General features: G+C 32.1%; 1 protein-coding gene across 2 annotated transcripts in view; it reads left to right on the forward strand.

Annotated features, from left to right (window-relative positions):
- LOC118199402 (eukaryotic translation initiation factor 2 subunit 2-like) overlaps positions 1–19367 on the forward strand; it is a 187904-nt gene that overhangs the window by 67198 nt on the left and 101339 nt on the right. For both annotated transcript variants that reach the window (XR_015038742.1, XM_085808454.1), the window contains exon 3: positions 7922–8016. Coding sequence is in view for 1 of the 2 variants with exons in the window: in XM_085808454.1 (XP_085664580.1) it covers positions 7922–8016 (95 nt within the window). In the remaining variant the exon portion in view is untranslated. The remainder of the gene's footprint in view (positions 1–7921; positions 8017–19367) is intronic.

Raw genomic sequence — 19367 nt, forward strand, 5'->3', positions numbered from 1 at the left:
CTTCCATCGGTGAATTAGATTTCCTAAAAGTATTTCACATTCATCTAGTTAACGACCCTAATTTTAATACATCTTACCCTTCAGCTTTTAAGGAAATTATGTTTTAGTTCTTGTTTCATCAATAGATGGCTCCAGTAGCTTAAATTCTGTCCAGCCATCCTTATCTTATCTAATCACTATATCTTATCTCATTCATTTGCACTTCGGCAGCTCATGATTCAGTAAAACCATCAAAATTAGTCCTGCGAAAATTTGCAAATATAACGCTATTTTTTTGCTGTTTGACTTCTAAATTAATAACATATAAACTGTTTGCATATTTTAGCAATATTAATAACATATAAACTGTTTGCATGTTTTAGCAATATGTTCAGGTGAAAGATTTTTATGGTCTTGAGGTCCTTTATGCTTAATGTTATTTTTTCTCCATTTAACTGCTTAATGACTGAATTTATATTAAACATTATGCTGAGAATCCCTGATTTTTTATAACATTTTTATTATCTACAGATATAAGCTCACTAGATGTAGCCTTGTAAGGTGAGAGGAAAAAAAAAAAAACACTTTGAGGGGGGAAACAAGACATTTATTATGATTCATGGCATTACCCGACTTAAATCATGCTTCAATGAAGCAGCCAAAAAAAATCTAGCCAAAAGTTATACAAAACTGTAGTCAAGGTAATAAAAGCTAAAGCAAAAATTAAGTGAATACATTTTACGACTCATAAATGTCATCGACAGTATGCTGCAGTCTGAAACATAGTGTAACACATAGCGGCACATCACAGCCTGCAATAGCGTGATAATCTGGTAATCTGCATTGAATAACAAAACAGACTGAATTTACAGTTCATTTATAATGTGGCCACGTTGCCGACTACAGCTCAGGATCATGGAGGAACCAATCACAAAGCCACTTTGACCCCTCCCACAGGTAAGAAAACGTATGTGGCAGAGTGTCAATTGCCATGCTATATTACAGGCGATGGATTCATTATCCATAAAATTTTCAATGGAGTTGACTCGTTCATAGGAAAATTGAAACAGCATCTATTCCGAGATATCTCGGGTGCAGTTGTTAAGCAGTTAATGAGATAGGGTATGCTTCGAAATCTTTACTATCAAGTAGGTTATCACAAAAAATACAGCTATTATCTTTCATCATAAGGAAGGGGGGAAATTGTTATATATGTAACTGTAACTGTGTCTATTATCATCTTTAATCATAACTTTAATATAGAATAATGGATGAGCAATGTAGAATAATCTATGTTTGTGTAAATCTTGTAATCATCACTGAGCACATACCCAACATATATAAAAATACAAAAGATGGCGCAGCCCTTCGTTGATTAAAAAAGAAAATCTTTTTTGAAGAACCATGCAGCGTCCGTAAAGTTATTCTAAACAAAAACATGATGGAAAATTGTTTACAGTGAAATCGAAACTTACATCGCTGGTAAGTGCGTTGTTTACTTTTATTGGAAGTGGCTAAAAATACGTATATATAAACTATTTAAAGTCCTAAATTAAATATGGATGGATTAAAGCCACCAAGTAATCTAAGTTTTGAAGGTAATTTAAATGAAAATTGGAAGAAATGGAAACAAAAATTCCAAATTTATATGTTAGCGTCTGGTGGTACTACTAAATCACCTGAAATTAAAGTAGCTATTTTATTGCATATTATTGGTGAAGAAGCACTTGAAAATTTTAATACTTTTAATTTTAAGTGAAGAAGATAAGAAGGATGTTAAAAAAGTAATTGAAGCTTTCGAAAATTTTTGCATACCGAAAGCAAACGAAAGTGTTGATAGACATATATTTTTCTGTCAAACACAACATGTAGGTGAATTGTTTGATGATTTCTTAACCGATTTAAAGAAATTACGTAGCAACTGTGGATGTGGAGAATTAAAAGCTAGTTTAATAAGAGATAGAATAGTAAGTGGAATTCTAAATAAAAATCTCAAAGATAGATTATTAAAGGAAGGTCAGTTAACATTGGAGAAATGTATTAAAATGTGTAAAGCTTCTGAATTAGCAGAACTTCAGTTGAAAACTTTAACTGAAGAAAATAAAATAGAAGCGATCAAAAGTAATAAATTTCCACCTTCAGTGGAAAAAAGTCAGCCTTGTAAGAAAGACTATCATGTAAAACAAAAGCAACAAAGTACTAAATCTTCTTCAAACTATCAAGGAAATAAGTACAATAATCCAAAACCATGTAGAAAATGTGGAACTCTTCATAAGTTATACAACTGTCCTGCTTATAATAAGATTTGCTTGTACTGTAAAAAGAAAAATCACTTTTCTAAAATGTGCACTTATAAAAATGTTAATGTTGTACAGAATAATTTAGAGCATGAGTTACATAATAATGGTAATGAATATATTTTAGGGTCAGTAGAAGATACAAATCCATTTTCTAAAAATAAAACAGAATGGTTTGAAAAACTAAAAGTAAACATATCTAAATATTTATTTGTTAAGTTGGATACTGGAGCTCAGTGTAATGTGCTACCATTGCCTAAATTTAAACAATTACATTTAAGAGAGAAATGTTTGACTAAATCAAAAGTCACTTTAAATAATTACAATGGTACTACAATTGATGTAGTCGGAAAATGTAAATTATTATGTAAAACATCGAAAGGGGACAAGGATGAAGTAGAATTTCAAGTCATAGCATGTGATAAAACTGTTCCAGCTATTTTAGGTTTACCTACATTGCAAAAATTAAACCTAATTCAAAGGATTTGTACAGTAAATCCTGATTCCAATGAAAAGTTGCCAGAATCTTTAAAAGGATATCAAGATTTCTTTAAAGGAACTGGGAATTTAACTGGATATACATATCATATTAAATTAAAACCAGGAGCTGTTGGTAAAATAGAGCCCTGTAGGAAAATTCCACTTAGCTTATTAAATCCATTAAAAAAGGAATTAGCAAGAATGGTAAAAGATGGTAATATAAAGAAAGGTAAACAACCAACAGAATTCGTGAATTCATTCGTGGTAGTAAGGAAAAAGGATGGTAATTTAAGAGTGTGTTTAGATCCTCAGCACCTTAACCAAAATATACTGAGAGAACATTATTACATACCAACCTTTGAAGAAATTTCATCTCAAATGACAAATGCAAAGGTCTTTAGTATTTTAGATGCAAACAAAGCATTTTGGCAAATTAAACTGTCAGATTCAAGTAGTGAATTTACTACGTTTAACACTCCGTTTGGTAGATATTGTTTTTTGAGGTTGCCATATGGACTAAGTTCATCACCAGAAGTTTTCCATAGAAGTTTTTCTGAAATCTTTAGTGATTTAGAAGGAGTTCAAATATATATAGATGACTTATTAGTTTGGGGTAAAGATAAAAAAGAACATGATTTAAGATTAAAGAAGTTGTTGGACAGAGCCAGAGAAAATAATGTTAAATTTAATTTAAATAAATGTAAATTTGGGCTGAATGAAGTGATATATATGGGACATATATTTTCTAAAGATGGTTTAAAACCAGATGAAGACAAAATTAAGGCTATTCTAGATATAAAACCACCAAAAAATGTGAAAGAATTAGAAAATTTCCTAGGAATGATTACATATGTTTCTAGATTTATACCTAATGTATCAGAATTGACATCATGTCTAAGAGATTTGTTGAAAAAACAAGTTATCTGGAACTGGAATGCAACACATGAAAAAGCATTTAGAAGACTAAAAGATATCTTAGTAAATAAACCAGTTTTACAGTACAGTGAAAAGTCTTTAATCCGGACTCGTCAGGACTTCGGCGATTCCGGATTATCGATTTTTCCGGATTATAGATCATCAGTTTAAATCTGGTAAGATGGCATGCAGAAATTATAAAATTAAAAATCTGAAACTGTAATTTATAAAATAATAAGCAATTATGATCTAAAGGGTATCAAAATTTACAAAAAAAGAAGCTTAATATTTATTTGTTTACTTTATTAAACATTTCTTTCAACGCGCGCATGCGTAAAGCATACCTTACGCATAACCGAAATTAGAAAATTGCAACCAAAAAACTATTTGATTTGTATTCGTGATATTTATAATGACGAGGAATTTGATTTAAATCACATCAAAGATGGAGTACATCGACATGAAATACTACATTTAGTAAGGAATTATAAGCCGAATAAAATAAAAACATCTGCCCTGAAGATAACGATAGTGCTGACAGATCAACTTCCAGTTCATTGCGCGCTGCGACGTCGTCCCCCCCCTCCCCGCTCAGAGCAGCGTGAAATTGATAAACAGATTTCGGAATGGTTAGAGAAACAAAGGATATGTCTTTATCCATTTTTTGCAGCAATTCCACTTTTTTGTTTGATGGACATCGAAACATGCTTTTACTTTGTAGATCCTTTGGCAGCTCCAGAATCAGAAGTTCCTTTTGACATAATTGAAAATTCAAGCTTCTTTTATAAAATTGCTCTAACAGTCTGCAAAAAATATTAAGCCGGATCCACTTAGAAGATTAAGAAACAATGCAATCTGCAACATTAACTGAAATAGATAATTAGATAATTTTAACCTAGCTTATATCATCCAGTATACATTAAATGCGCATGCGTAAAGGTATTATGCGCATGCGTAAACACATTATGCGTTTACGCATGCGCAGAAAGTTTGTAGCTTTGAAGTCCGGATTATAGATCATTCTGGATTATGGACGTCCGGATTAAAGACTTTTGACTGTATTGTTTTTTAATACACTCCAAAATAGCAATGTGCTAAAGATGCATTTGATGTTCTGGATGAAATGGCTGCAACGTATTCAATGGCTAAAAAAACAAGTCGTTCCCGTATGGCTATTTTTTTTATTCCATGTTGAACGTTGCTGCAATAAATGCACGGATAATTTTGCTATCAACAAAGAAACTACCTACTGAGCATCAACCTGACGTTCATTTCTGAAAACATCACCATTTCAGTTGATAAGAGATTGTAAGAAGTCAATAAGCAATGTTCCCACAAAGTCTAAAAGTAAAACTGGGCAACAATGAGGCCGTTGCAACCCCTGCTAAGAAAGTAAAGACAGCATATAAAAGATGTGCTTTATGCAGGGTCAAAAAAAAGAAGACAGAAAAACTAACTTAGCCTTTAAAAAATGTGTAAAACATGTATGCATGGAACATATGGCATGCATCTGCTGGAAATGTGCAAATTAAAGGTAAAAATTTTAATATATGTTTTAAAATATGTTTTCTCTTCTCTGTTTTTGTTGTTTTAGATTTTGTGCAGATTTAGTGGTAAAAGAGGGGAAGAAACTGCCCTGGGTATGTCATACCCAGCGCGAGCAGTCCTGTTTGTTTTTCTTGCGTGACTAATGCCAGGTTAAGTATGGAACTGAAAATTTTATTGATGGAAGGAAAAACAAACCGAAAGTTGTAAAATATGTGCAAAGAAAGGAATGAGAATAGAATTCTTAAAATCTCCTACAACAAAAAGGGCATGTGTGTGATCTTTTGAGCTGGGAATTTTTTAACCCATTGTTGTCAGTAATGGTGGGTGAAAAGCCTCTGTCAATGGCAACTGCTTTTAAGTAATTTAGTTTTTGATCAAGAGCTGATCATGGTGTGTTTGGAAAACGAGGATTCTGTTCACATTTATAAAATTCTTTCTGTTTTAGTTAATGATCCCAATTTCAATCTGTCTGCACTCTCAGCTTTGAAGGAAATTATTTCAAAATTGTTTTGATTTTTATCAATAGATGCTGCCAGTAGCTTGACTTACTTCCTCTCATTCTTATGGCCTTATGTTATTTTGTCACTGGCTTCACTTTTATTGCACTTCTGCAGCTGAAGAAGGAGAGTTTGTATTTTAATGTCCAAAACTAATTTGCAAACTAATTGAAAATTTATGAATATTATGCCGGTTCTCTTTACTGAACTCAAAAAATCATATATACGGTACAAAATCTGAAATCTGGACTCGTCGGGACTTCGTCGATTTTGGAAGTGGAATTTTTCCGGATATTAGATCATCAGTTTAAATCTAGTAGAATGGCATGTAGAAATTTTAAAATTAAAAATATGAAATTGTGCTTTATGAAATAATGAAGCATTTATGATCTAAAGGGTAACAAAATTAAAAAAAAAATAGAGCTTAATATTTATTTATTTACCTTACTAAACATTTCTTTAAATGTGAGTTATTTAAGGTGCTTTGTTTTTTATGCTAATACTTTCTCTTTAATTCTGTAGACAGACATGATCTCTTGTTTAGTTTCATTGTTGAAGTCCTGTAACTGCTGTTTCGAGAATTCCGACTAACTTGTTAATCAAAATTTTCTCGTTTTCACTAAGTTCTCTGTTTTCTGGATCTAAAACCATACTAGAGATTTTGCCATTCATTAACTGATTGATCATTGAGAAGCATTTTCATCACAATGAAAAACCTCTTATATCATCTTCATTTAGTACCGCTTCTCCACATTTCTACACAAAATCCGTTTACTGGAAAATTTCACCTTTGTTTTGCGATATCAGAAAACCTTTAAAATTAGCAGCAATCATCATCAAATTTAGCTATCCTTCACTATACATATTTGGCTATGCATCATGAGCTTGGTGACTAATGACAAGTTGTTTCGTTAAATTTTATATTGCTTCTGTCGTGCATTGAGACAATTAAGCCTGAATTGTATTAATTTAGGTATACTGTTAAAAATTTATAAGTATAATAAATATATTTATTATATCCGGAACAAATCCACACTCTTGCAAGCATGGCAAGAGTGTGATAGAAGGATTGAGAGCAGCTATGTGTCTACCTAAAGCATCCCAAACATGCTCTATAGGATTCAGGTCTGGTGATTAAGGTGGCCACTCCATGCGCTGAATTGTTTGCTGCTTAAAATAATCATCCATGATGTGAACCTTGTGTGGTTTAGCATTGTCGTTCTGTAACAGGAAATCATCTATTGCTATGAAGGTCTGTGCGACCACCCAAAGAGATACTATCCCAAAGACAGACACTGCTTCCTGTATGCATATCTTTCAAGAATGTTTGATGGACGATAATGGGTTTCGTGTTCTCTCCAAATCAAATAACACCTACTATCTCTTTTGAGACTGAACTTGGACTTGTCAGAGGACAAACCGCCAATGTTCAGCCAGCCGTCCAGTGGATATGTTGATATACCCACCTCAAACTTTCCCTTCTATGATGTGACGTAAATGGCATTCAAATAGCTGGCCAACTCATGATTGATGTTGACATCAAACTTCTTGTGTCTGCAGCAAGGGAAGATCTGAGTTGAGTCCGAGGAGTGATTCTATTCCTTTGTGTGCATTACAACAAAGATCAGTTATCAGCCCTTGTCATAGTGGTTGGCCATCCTTGGCTGAACCTTCTGGATGCCGAATCTGTGGTTAGAAATTGTAGCCGTAGTCTCTGAACCACAGACAGACTCACTTTTAACCATCTGGCCACTTATGTCAGTCTTTGTCCTGCCTCTAGTCTCCCAATAACTCTCCATCGCAGTTCTTTGGGCAAATGATGCCTGGAGGTCATTGTTACAAATTGGCTGTCCCAGATTTCTTATCTCAGTATCGCAGCGAAATCTGCAGGCTTGCTCTGAAACAGACAATTTTATGCTCCTCAATAGATGACATATTTCAGTTGCAGTGCCACTAATTTGCATACTGCAGTTGTACTCAGCAATTCTTATTTGAGAACGTATTAAAATTTTATGTGGATGGGCTTATTTTTGAACCAATTATCCCTATTTTTGTAAATTTTCCTTAATTTTTGGAAACAAGTGTATTTTGCTTATTCATTAATGCTGTTCCCTTTTTAGAGAAACTTTTAGATATGTATGATTGTTATATGGTGACTGAAGACTACATTGTTTCTTGCTGCTATTAACATTTAATTGTTTTCAGATTCAGTTCTTGACTTAGATGATTTCTCTGGTTTGAAAAAAAAGAAAAAGAAAAAAAAGCCATTCAATTTGGAGGAGATAGAATCAAATTTACCTGTAAGTTCTTTGCTTAATTTTATATGTAGGTTTAAATATATGTAAAATAAAATTGTAATTTGTCATGACTCCTCAAGTTTCTTTTTTCTTTTGGTTATTTTCCTTTTATATTCTAAAAACAGTAATATGCTAATAAAAATTATTTCAAGTGCATCATTCAAAAAGTCATTCCTGTTACGATCCCAAATGGCTGAGAGGTTAAAATTTTTGAATAGTTGTAGCTCAGACTCCTGGCAAATGGCCTGGCTGCATGGGTATTTTTATGGTTTTCAAATGCGTAGCCTGGTTACCAGCCAATTTCCCTTAGAATGTCTCTTCTCTTAGGCTTTCATTTGCTTTTCCGTATTCAGATATCCTGTCATGTGATTTTTGTCATGCTAATCATGCACACTTTTACATAACAACATAAGTAAGGTCTTTTATCCAATTAGAATTAAACAAAATTAAACAGAGTTGTGTCATCTGTCACCTCCCTTCTGTTGCCATTTATTTCTAATAATGCATGAAAAATACACGGATAATTATGAAATGGTGGACCTGCATCTTGTATTAATTTAATTACGTATCTTTGAATGTTAAAGAAGTGTTTCAACTGGCAGAGCTTGCATCTTCATTGTAACCATTTAACTCTCATCATTATTTTCTAATAAAGACTAAAAATTATTATTGCAATTAAATTCAATTCTCAGCATTTGTGTGAGAAGCTCCTACCAGGGAATTTTCACCTCAGTCTCATAGATAATGACGATTACAGCTGGATTGTTACAGTGGAAATGTGGTCATCAGTTTAAACAGTTCATTACTCTTGGTTCAGCAGTCTCATGAGCATACACATCTAAAACTGTTGTAAGATGCTGGCTGATTCTTTCTTAATTTTACTAAGTATACTTTTCAAATATTCATAGAATTGCAACTTATCATTGTGAGGGTTTAAATGTGAGCTGTGCAAAGGCAAGTGTAAAAAACTATGCTTATCAGAGATGATTGTGATTTAGATATAGTTCGAATTCAGGATATTTTATTCTGTCAAATCTGGAATTTTCAAATTTGGTTGAAATGCTGTTGACGACAATACCTGGATGACAAATTAGGGTGAAATACTGTTGATGATGATACCCTTTGCCCGTGCATTAAGTTTTGCTAATTTTGGATATCTAATATTCTGAACTAGAAAGTCATCTGAAGTTGGGCTTATAATGCTGGAGGAGGAAAAATTCAGAGAGTACACATCCATGAACTGGTAAGGTCTATGAGTTTGGGAATTATGATGATTAAAAATTTCTTGACCAGTTCCAGAGATGGGAAGAGGTGGGGGAGTGGGGTGATCCTTGATTAATAATCAACATGTTTCTTGTTTGGCCATTTGGTGAAGAGAGATGCTTAAAATAACATAGCAGTTTGAGTTATATTTGAGACATGGTTATTGCCATTTTTATATATTAAGGATTTAACTCAGACCAGTCATAATGTTTGTATTTGCTTAGTGTGGTGATGCAAGGGAATAAAGCTGTATTAGACTGGTATATGAAAATGGATGTGATTGTGTCTGCATGTACGAAATGTGATAACTGTATATATTTATGTAAAAGAGACAAACTGATTTGAATGGTATTAACAAAAGTAAGGGCGTGTGAAACTGCATGTTTGAGGTTCATGTTTTAACCAGAGTCATCTGAGCATTTACAGCATTCTGAGAATTACGAGGATTTGTATGAATTTATCATGCATTTGTCTCCTGTGAGTTATCATCAAGCTGTGTTTGCCAATGGTGAAAGATGTTGCAAGATTGAGGTAAGTGAAAAATCTTACTCTTTTTTTGGAGTGTACTAATTACAGGGTTGCTACGCTGCCTGGAAAATTGGGAAAAGTCAGGGAATTCGAAAATTGAGCAAAAAATCGGAGAATTCAAATATTTCAGTCAAAATCTAGAAGAGTCGGGGAATTTTATGATGGCAATCCCCCGTTATAAAAAGCGATTCCCCCCCGGCCATTATTGGAAGCAATCACTTTCTTGGTGCATTATGTGTCACGTTAGCGTTATTCAAGCAGCTGGTGTAGAGCCAATTTTCGCAGCTCCAATCAGATTGTCTTTTGGAAAGGTAAAGCAAGTTTTCATCAGCTTTAGTTTCCAGTTATCTCAAGAATCGAGAGACTCAATTCTTGAGACTTGATTCTTTCAACTTGCACTGCATATACACTATATATGGTGAAAGAAAATAATACCTTCCCATTATAAATGCCTTATTTGTCATTTTGCAGTAAAATAAAAAAATCGTAATTATTCATCTAGGCTAACCATTTAATATAACTATATTCTCCATAATATTATCAGTTACTGTAATTCAGTTTTTAATCTTTAAGTAATTAATTTTATTTTAATGCTTGCTTTTAAATTTATTTATTATTACTTAATAATACTTTCAAATTTCAGGCAGTTTTTTCTGGGATAATCCTGAAACTAATTCTAGCAGTATGATGCCGTACCGTCAAAAAATTTAATGCACATATTTTTTTGCTTATGTATGCTGCTAAATAAATATTAAATACCTGAATTTTTTTAAAAAATACCATTAAATAGATTTCTTTCATTTAGCTGCAAAATGTCTGCCCCCCCCAAAAAAAAGATATTTTTTAATCCAGATTGGGCAGATTATAATCTCAGTCTTCAGTCGAGAAAACAACTCCTATTATAGTTATAATAGTAATTTTGGGGGGATTATATGTATATATATTAATTATATATATGTGTATAAAAGTCATCTATAACTGGCAAATTTGTGTGTTTTCAAGTGGTACCATAATTTATTTACCTCTCAGCCCAAACAACATGCACTGCACGGATATACTGGAATTTTCTTAAGACGCACTTGGAAAACATAAAAAAGTCAGGGAATTTAATTCCCCTGTTTGAGTGGCAACCCTGTTTTTTAGTGCCTTTTTCTGCTTATCATCTACTAGAGTAGTAATCTTTCGGGAAACATTGCAGAAATGCACCAGATTGCTGAATTGTACCATGGATTTAGAAAATCACAACAAGCAGTGTGTTGATTTAGCTTGTTTCAATGGACCTACTAATGAAAGTGCATTTAATTGTATGGATGACGATATGACAGAATGTAGGTCATCCTTGAACACTGCTTGTCTAGATCAGGAATTCCCGATATTTTCTTGCATCATGCTCTTTTTAAGGAATGGTTTTCTTCATCAATCCCCTTGCGTTTTTCTCGATAATATACAATATGCAATATAATCATACTACATATAATTACACATAACTTAAAGTGGCAATTAGATTAAGAATAAGTAAAAAGAATTTAAAAGAGTGGCTTATTAGATTTATGTTTAATTATTTTTGTATTATTAAGTTTACAAATATAAAGAGGTTTTCAGAAACAAAATCACAGATAATATGGAAGTTCAGTTTTAATTAATGTGATTGCTGCCCCTGATGTGTCGATGTAATTTTTTTAATATGTGCCATGAAATTACTTGATTTTTAAATCACCGTGTTAAAAAATATTCAGCATGTTTCTTGTTTTTTTAGTCTAGTTTTGTTTTTTCATATTTTTGTTGATTTCTTGCATTTTACCTTCTTATATTGCACTAACTGCATATAAATTTAAGTATTAAAAAATGTTGATTTTAAAAATTAAGTAATTTTTGCATACTTCCCCCCATGTATATTTCCGTACTGTGTGACACAACTGTATGTCAATAAATACTTAGTTATCAATTTTATTAATTTTTTTTTTTTTTTGCAACCAGTGTGATCTTGATTTTGCTGATTAATATCCAGTGCATATTTTGCTAATGACCCCTTGATCCACATTGACCCCATCTGTGGCTAGAAGCTGTAAAGATTGAAATATTATTTCTTTTAACTTTCAAGGAGAACCTGTTGGTGATTTTAGTGGGAAGCCTTGGCGACATTTCGGGGTTTGCTCACCAAGGGCTTGGCAACACTAGGCTGGAGAGTTGAAAATCCAAAATAAATTTTTAAAAGATATTAATAAGGAATTTAATAAAGGAAAGAAGATATTCAGAAGTCTTATGGAATTTCAAAATAATTTTCTTAAAAAAAATTATCCGTTTTTTTATTTTCGACATTAAAATTTCGTTGTGGTTTGTTTGGAATTCAGCTCCTAATATTAAACAAGTAGATCCAAAAATAAAATGGGTTACAACTAGTAAAACGTTTACGGTATCTCAGATAATAGGCCTTTTTTTTATTTTTAAAGCTGTATCATTTGTATTTAAGCATATGTATTTTTACTAGGCACAATTCTTTCTAGAATTTGACTTTACCCTAAGAGGAGCATAATTTTAAAAAATCGGAAATATATGGCTATTGTAATATTGCCAGAAAGAGAATTATGTAACAAAAATTGTTTTGATAGCATTTTTAGAACTTCACTATATGGATAGCTACTGTTTTTTACTGTGTAATTAAAATTTTATGTTAACTGCTAGCTAAAATCCTTCCACATATCTCACTTTTGAACTAATAAGTTTCTGGTTTAGTTAAATGCTTTGGGTATATCTGCTAATTATGGTTTTTTATAGTGCAGTTTGTGTAATATCCACTGGGCAAATGTACTTTTTATTTGGAATGTAATGGTCTTTAGGCCACTGTGAAGGTTTCGGTCTCCCACAGCTTCTTTAAATAAACTAAGTTTCCGTATTTATTATGGAAGTTAATGAACTAAATCCCAAATAAAGTTAGTGTCAACAACATAATGAAGTAAAAACAGAACCAAGCGAAGATTAAAGAAGTAAGAAATGGCCAATTAATGGAATGTTTGTTAAACATGGAAAGTATAATGATATGTTCACTTGGCACTGTTTGTCAGTTTAGCACTGTTATTGCCACTTACATTTATCTTTTACTCTTCAGAAATGCTTCTTGTTATTCTCATTAAACAAAAATACATGTGAAGTTTTTGTATCAAAAAATTCTCTCAGTAATACTCTATTGGTAATGATTTTAGGGATAATTTATTGAATAGGTGGTCTGTTAATGGTTCAAACTGTATTCAAGTACTTGAAAGGTTAAATGAAAAATCATTATTCACATCAAAATTTCTTTCTGATCATTTTGAACTTTCAGTTATTAGCAAAGAAAAATATAAATTCAGCAGTTCTCAAAACTTAGCCTCCTCCAGCCCCCAAAGAAAAAAGAAAACTAAGCAATTATTCAAAATGTTAAGGAACCAAATAACTAAGTAGTTTTATGAAATCGTGGTAAAACATAATATTTCATATATTAAAAAATACTATCCATTTTGCTTCACTAACAAAATAATTAAAAAATATGTGTGCACATCTAATATTTTGGATTATTTGGAATGAATTCACAGCTTATTTACATTATTACACACAGTCTCTGTTAGAAGACTGATAAATTTTGTTAATTATTCAACATAATTTAAATTTATTGCTGTTGATTTAGTTAAAAATCAATTGAAATTCAATTGTTCAATTGAAGGTTCAAAGACCTTCCTTTAATTTTTGCAGTTGCATCATAGGCATTATGTAAGATTCACATGACAGGAATTAATTTTGAAATGAAGCACTTCAGAAAGAGTAATTATAAGATCATTACTCCGAGTTCGTAGCGGTCCTTATAAGTGCTTATAAGTCCTTATATTTGAAAATAAAATATAAAGGCCTTTATAGGTGTATACTTTTTCTTTAAAGCCCTTATTTTTTTGTTTTTAGTGCTTATTTTTTTTTGCTTTTAGTGCTTTTTTTTTTTTTTTTTTTAATGAACGCATTGTTTTTCCCCGTACCAAAGCCGAAACTAAACAAGCAACTTTTCTTCCTAATATGGAATGTCAGATGGTGAGTCATACTCCCGGAAATAGCTATTCCCCCTTTCTCTGCATTAACATAACCTTTGATGTGCACGAAGAGTACAGACAGGTGCCCGTTGTTCTATTGGTCAAAGAATTGCAAAAGCAGTAGAAAATTCCGCTACATTCGGCATTCTTTTCCTCCTACCCAAATATTACACACGTTTGAATTTTTATCAAGATCTTAAAAATTTGCATTCTCGTTCTGCTTGGTCAGTTCATATTCGTGTTTATTATGATCGTTATGCTTATATTATGAGCATATATATGAATGTTTATAGTAACATAGTTGCAGTAACTGCTGAAGTGTAGTAAACTTCATAAAGTGGTTGTGTTTTAACACAGATTAGCTTTCTAAGGAATAATATTCACAGGGTTGCCACGCTACCTGGAAAACCGGGAAAACCGGAAAAAGTCAGGGAATTCGGAAATTGACCAAAAAATTCAGGGAAAAGTCAGGGAACTTAAGTGTTTTAGTCAAAATCTGAAAAAATCAGGGAATTTCATACAACGATCCCGCCAAAAAAGGCGAGTTTTGCGCCGACGTTGGAAGAGATCACTTTTTTGGCGGATTGTGTATCACGTGAGTGTCATTCGGGCTGCTGGCATAGAGCCAATTTTCGCAGCTCCAATTTGATTGTCTTTTTTGAAAGACAGAGCAAGTTTCCCGCAACTTTTGGTTTCCTGTAACCTCGAGAATCGCATGTGCAGTGCATGAACTAAAGAAAATACCTGTTCTCGTATAAAACAAAATGGGTTTAATCCTAGTATACGGTATCATGAAGGTTAGAATTAAAAAAATATATATTATAAAGAAGGAAAACCTCTCTGCAACAGATGTGGCTTGGTTCCATCATAGCGGGAAACGGCTGTGCATGCGCAATATATCTGTCGCCAAAGCTCGAAAGTGTCGAAGGTCACATTATCAAGAGTTCATAAAATGAATATCGTTTAAAATGTCTTTAAACTCTAAAGGAAAAGAAAATATTTTTTGGTGCAAGTAAATTAATTCATGGATTAGTTATTTGAGGGGGGGGAATCTACGAAAATCCATTTTTAAAATTATTGCGAAAAATCCAGGAAAAAACGCTCTTTTGATAAAACTTTTCTTCTTGGATTTTTCGCAATAATTTAAAAACGGATTTTCGTAGTTTTCTTTTTTGTCAAAGAATGTTTCTTAACACATGTTTCTCAATTTCCTGTACACATCGTGGAGAGGGAAATTCTGGCCGTTCCATCGTCAAATCCCTTGGCAAATTTTCTCTCCGCTTTCTAGCGGCGTAATAGCATTTACGTGTATGAAAACTTTTCTACTTTACATAGACATTCTTTGGTGAGAATAATCTCCATGTATGGTACAGTGGTATTTGGCGACATGATGATGAGCAGTAAACGGGTCATTTTGTTCTTGGCGACAATTTTCAAAATCATGCGAAGGCCGTATCGTATACTAGGATTTTACCGCAAAATCTTTTTCTTTTCTTTTTAATAAATACCTTGTCATTTTGCAGTAAAATAAAAAAAAAAATAGTAATCAATCATCTAGGATAACCAAGAAATATAACTATATTCGCTAAAACATCGTTGATTATTCTAATTAAATTTTTAAGTAATTATCTTTATTTTTATGTTATTCATATCATTTAATGTTGCTTCTTCCCTCTAAATTTATTTATCATTAGTAAATAATATTTCCAAATTTCAGGAAATTTTCTCTGGCATAATCCTGAAATTATTTCTAGCAGTATGATGACATCACGAAATTTAATGCACATATTTTTTCCTTATGTATGCTGCGAAATAAATATAAAATACCTCAATTTAGTAAAAAAATATCATTAAATATATTTCTTTCTTTCGTTTAGCTGCAGAATGTCTGCAAAAAATGCCTTATTTTATTCCAGATTGGGCAGATTCTAATCTCAATCTTCAGTGGAGAAAACAACTCCGATTATAATTATATTTGTGTTTTCAAGTGTTAAGGTGGCTTTTAAGAATACACCTCACACAAATTAAATTTACCTAAAATCTAACCTAACTTTTAGCATTGCTTTGTGATTTATAAGAACCGGATTAGCCTCGTGTTGAACTGGGGATGATCATGAGTAATAATTAAATAAAACATACAGTTGTTATCCAATGTATATATCTTAAATTTTATGTATATATCTGAATTTATTTTATTTAATGTATATATCTTAAGTTTTTTAAGCGGAAAAGTAAACAAAATTATCAAACAAAGTGTACCAAGAATAATTAAGAATAAATGTCCTCTGGGATTTATTGAATAATTAAGTGAATTTGCTACACAGTACAAGTAATACCATAATTAATTTACCTCTTAGCACAGCCAACATACATTACGCGGATAGACTGGAATTTTCCCGAAACATACCTGGAAAAGTCAGGGAATTTCATTCTCCTGTTTGAGTGGCAACCCTGTATTCGGAGTGGCTTAAATAAAGGGAAAGTAATCGAATAGTCAAAATAATTTCATTTCTTTGGCCAATACATTATACAGTACGAAGGTTTGGAGGTCTCCCCTTTCTCTGCAAAATCTTGAATATTGAAACTGTTACAATTCGCTACAAAACAAGCAACAGACCTTCTTTTTTTTTGGGGGGGGGGTCACTTTCCAATCTGGATTGAATAGGACTAAAAGTTCTGCGGTCTACCAACCCAAGCGAAGAATGGCTCTATTCCGGAAATTTAACGCCGTCTGTTGAAAGTTAGAATGAAAACCACCCCAGTTATTTAGTTCTTTATTCTCCCAATACCGGCATTTGTTGATTCCGATTGCGTAATATCAGGAAGGGAAGAATTACGACGCACGTATTGCGCAATAATGTTTGCGATATTTTGATGTTCAGTCCGAGATTTGTTTATGAACACTTAAAAGAGTTTTACTGTGCTTGCTAAGCAGAATACTTTTTAGTTCCATTGGTTTATTTTTATATGATGCACATATTGAAATGTCTAAAGCATTTATTTAGCTGAAAAATCTAAAGAGCGGCTACAATCTACCCCTTCCTCCGCTCCTTCAAGTTACGCTCAACTGTCCGAATATTCGCCAATTTCCAAGTATGCGAGTTAGTTAAGCTTTTACTGTTAAAGATGACTGCATGAAGCAAATTTTTGTCTTCTGATTTCAGAAATGTTCCTCTTTTTTACTTAAATTATTTTGCTTGCAATATCTGTTAAGAGAAAACTGATATACAATGAAAATTTTGAAAAATGTTCAGAATTTAGATTTAAATATCAATATGAGTGGAAAAATAAATTGTATTTATTATTAGGTTCCAAGCAAATACAATAAATATGCATTATTATTATTTATTTTCTCTATTTTGAACTGAAATTTCATCATTAAATCTTGTAATATAGTTTAGTTCTTCGTAGTTTTTTTTTTTTTCTTTCTCTCATTGTAAGCTAGTTCTGTAAATTGAACTATTATTATTATTATTATTAAAAAAAAAAAAAAAAAAAAAAAAAAAAAAAAAAAAAAAACAGTAATTATTTTCCATGGTTGAGGTAATGCTTATTCTCTCTTAATAAGTACTTTATTTCTCATATTTTAAATTAGAAGTCTAATTTTTAAGGTTATGCAGTTGTGTATGATGTAATTAGACAGGTGCTTATTTTTTTTCTTAAAATGTGCTTGAAAAGTGCTTATAGGTGCTTATTTTTTCAACTAAAATGTGGCTATGAACCCTGTTACTATTCTTAGGCTAGAAAAGGGAAATATTCAAATTGAAAAGAGACTTAAAGAGTAATTACTAATCAACTTTCAAATTTTATTTTACTTATACTTAGATTAGATTTCTAGGTATTTCACAGATTCACAATTCTGCCAAATTGTATTGAAAAATTTGAGTGTGTCATAAATGACAACAGTCAAATGGGACCAGTAGAAACACATCTTTATTTCTGGCTTAACATTCCTGAAATATATACAGTTATTAACAGGCTTGAAATGCCTGCCCAGTTATTCTAATTATGAGTTTATTTTTCTCATATTCAAAGAATTGTAATAGGTGATACAAGCCAAGTGGCAGATGATGTATGAGCAAAATGCAGGCAAGAGTGACTTTTTACTTGAGGTTAAGAGTGATAAAGTTATTTACTTTCTAAGCAGCAGAACATTGTATCACTTTGCTGTTATTGATTTAACTAAAGTTTTCTACACATATGTGTTGTTACCAAGTCTTACTTCCCCGACGATCAGCAAAAGCCTGCAGCATTCATTGTGCCAAGGAATCAAATGCACCTATCTATGCAAGCCTTGAGCACCATATTTGTGACAGCCTGACTCGAGTCCTAGGACCTCTTATCCCTTTTCTCTACCTCCAACCTCTCAAAAGGACTTTTTGCTTGCCGCGTATTTAGAGTGCCCCCATGCCACATAGACACTATGCATTTACAAACATCCTTGTCTTCTCTGAGAACGGAATCCGGGCCTTTCGGTATGGGAGTCATAATCACTAACCATTATCCTGTTTGTTTGGCTACACACATCATTAGTGTTATGTAAGAATCACATTATGAATTAACTTTATAAATGATGGAATTTAGAAAAATTTATTATAAGCACATTACATCTTTTAGGATAAGACCAAAAAAAAAAAAAAAAAAAAAAAGGAGATTTCAGAGGCTGTTACAAATAAATTGCATCTGACACGCACATATATCTCTATATAGTATGTATATATATTCAGTTCATAATCTAAACAAGTTCAGGTTCATATTTAGCTTTGGAATAATGAATTGGCACAAAAAAATTGCTAAATCAAAAACCTGTTGTGAAAAAGTAAATGAGGGCTGTAAGTAATATGAGAGAGTACGAATAATAACTTTATTGTATTAATTCAGCATTTCAAAATTGAATATGGTATTTGAATTTGCTTAGATTATGATTTAAATTTAATAAATATTGATACTGAATTATTGCATTTTACCATGCATAATTCAAATTTTCTTTTTTAAAATTAATTTTTAATACTTAAATTATCTGTGTTAATGTAGTTTATTGCAGATAATTTGATATTAGACAAGTGCTTGACTAGGGAAGACGGCAATTATTTTGCATTGTGAATTGAAGTTAGATCACCAAAATATTGATTATGTAGTAGATCACGACAGGAACTTTTGAAGAATCACAAAATGACTTGATAATCCTAACATATCTTTATCACTTTTTAGATAACTATGCCATAGCACAGCACAGTAAAAGCAATCCACAGAGCGCAAGTTTAATTACAATGTATTACATTTTTACTAATTAATAGAAGCAACCAAGCAAGAGATGTCCTTTAGCTATAAAATGTAAGCAGCAAAAGTGAGTGCCTATTTTGTGGTCAGGATGTTTATGATTTCAGAGCACTTTGTTTTAATCTTGCACAGCAACTAGGCAAGTTTTCACATTGTGGCTACTTCAAGGAAAGCGGCACAAAGTGAAGAGGAGATGTGTTTTGATTGAAATTAGTAATTTAAGGTCCATTG

Source organism: Stegodyphus dumicola, chromosome X1 (genome assembly GCF_044657685.1).
Source record: "Stegodyphus dumicola isolate Sdum_Otavi_A_Nest chromosome X1, ASM4465768v1".
Classification (NCBI taxonomy): Eukaryota; Metazoa; Arthropoda; class Arachnida; order Araneae; family Eresidae; genus Stegodyphus; species Stegodyphus dumicola.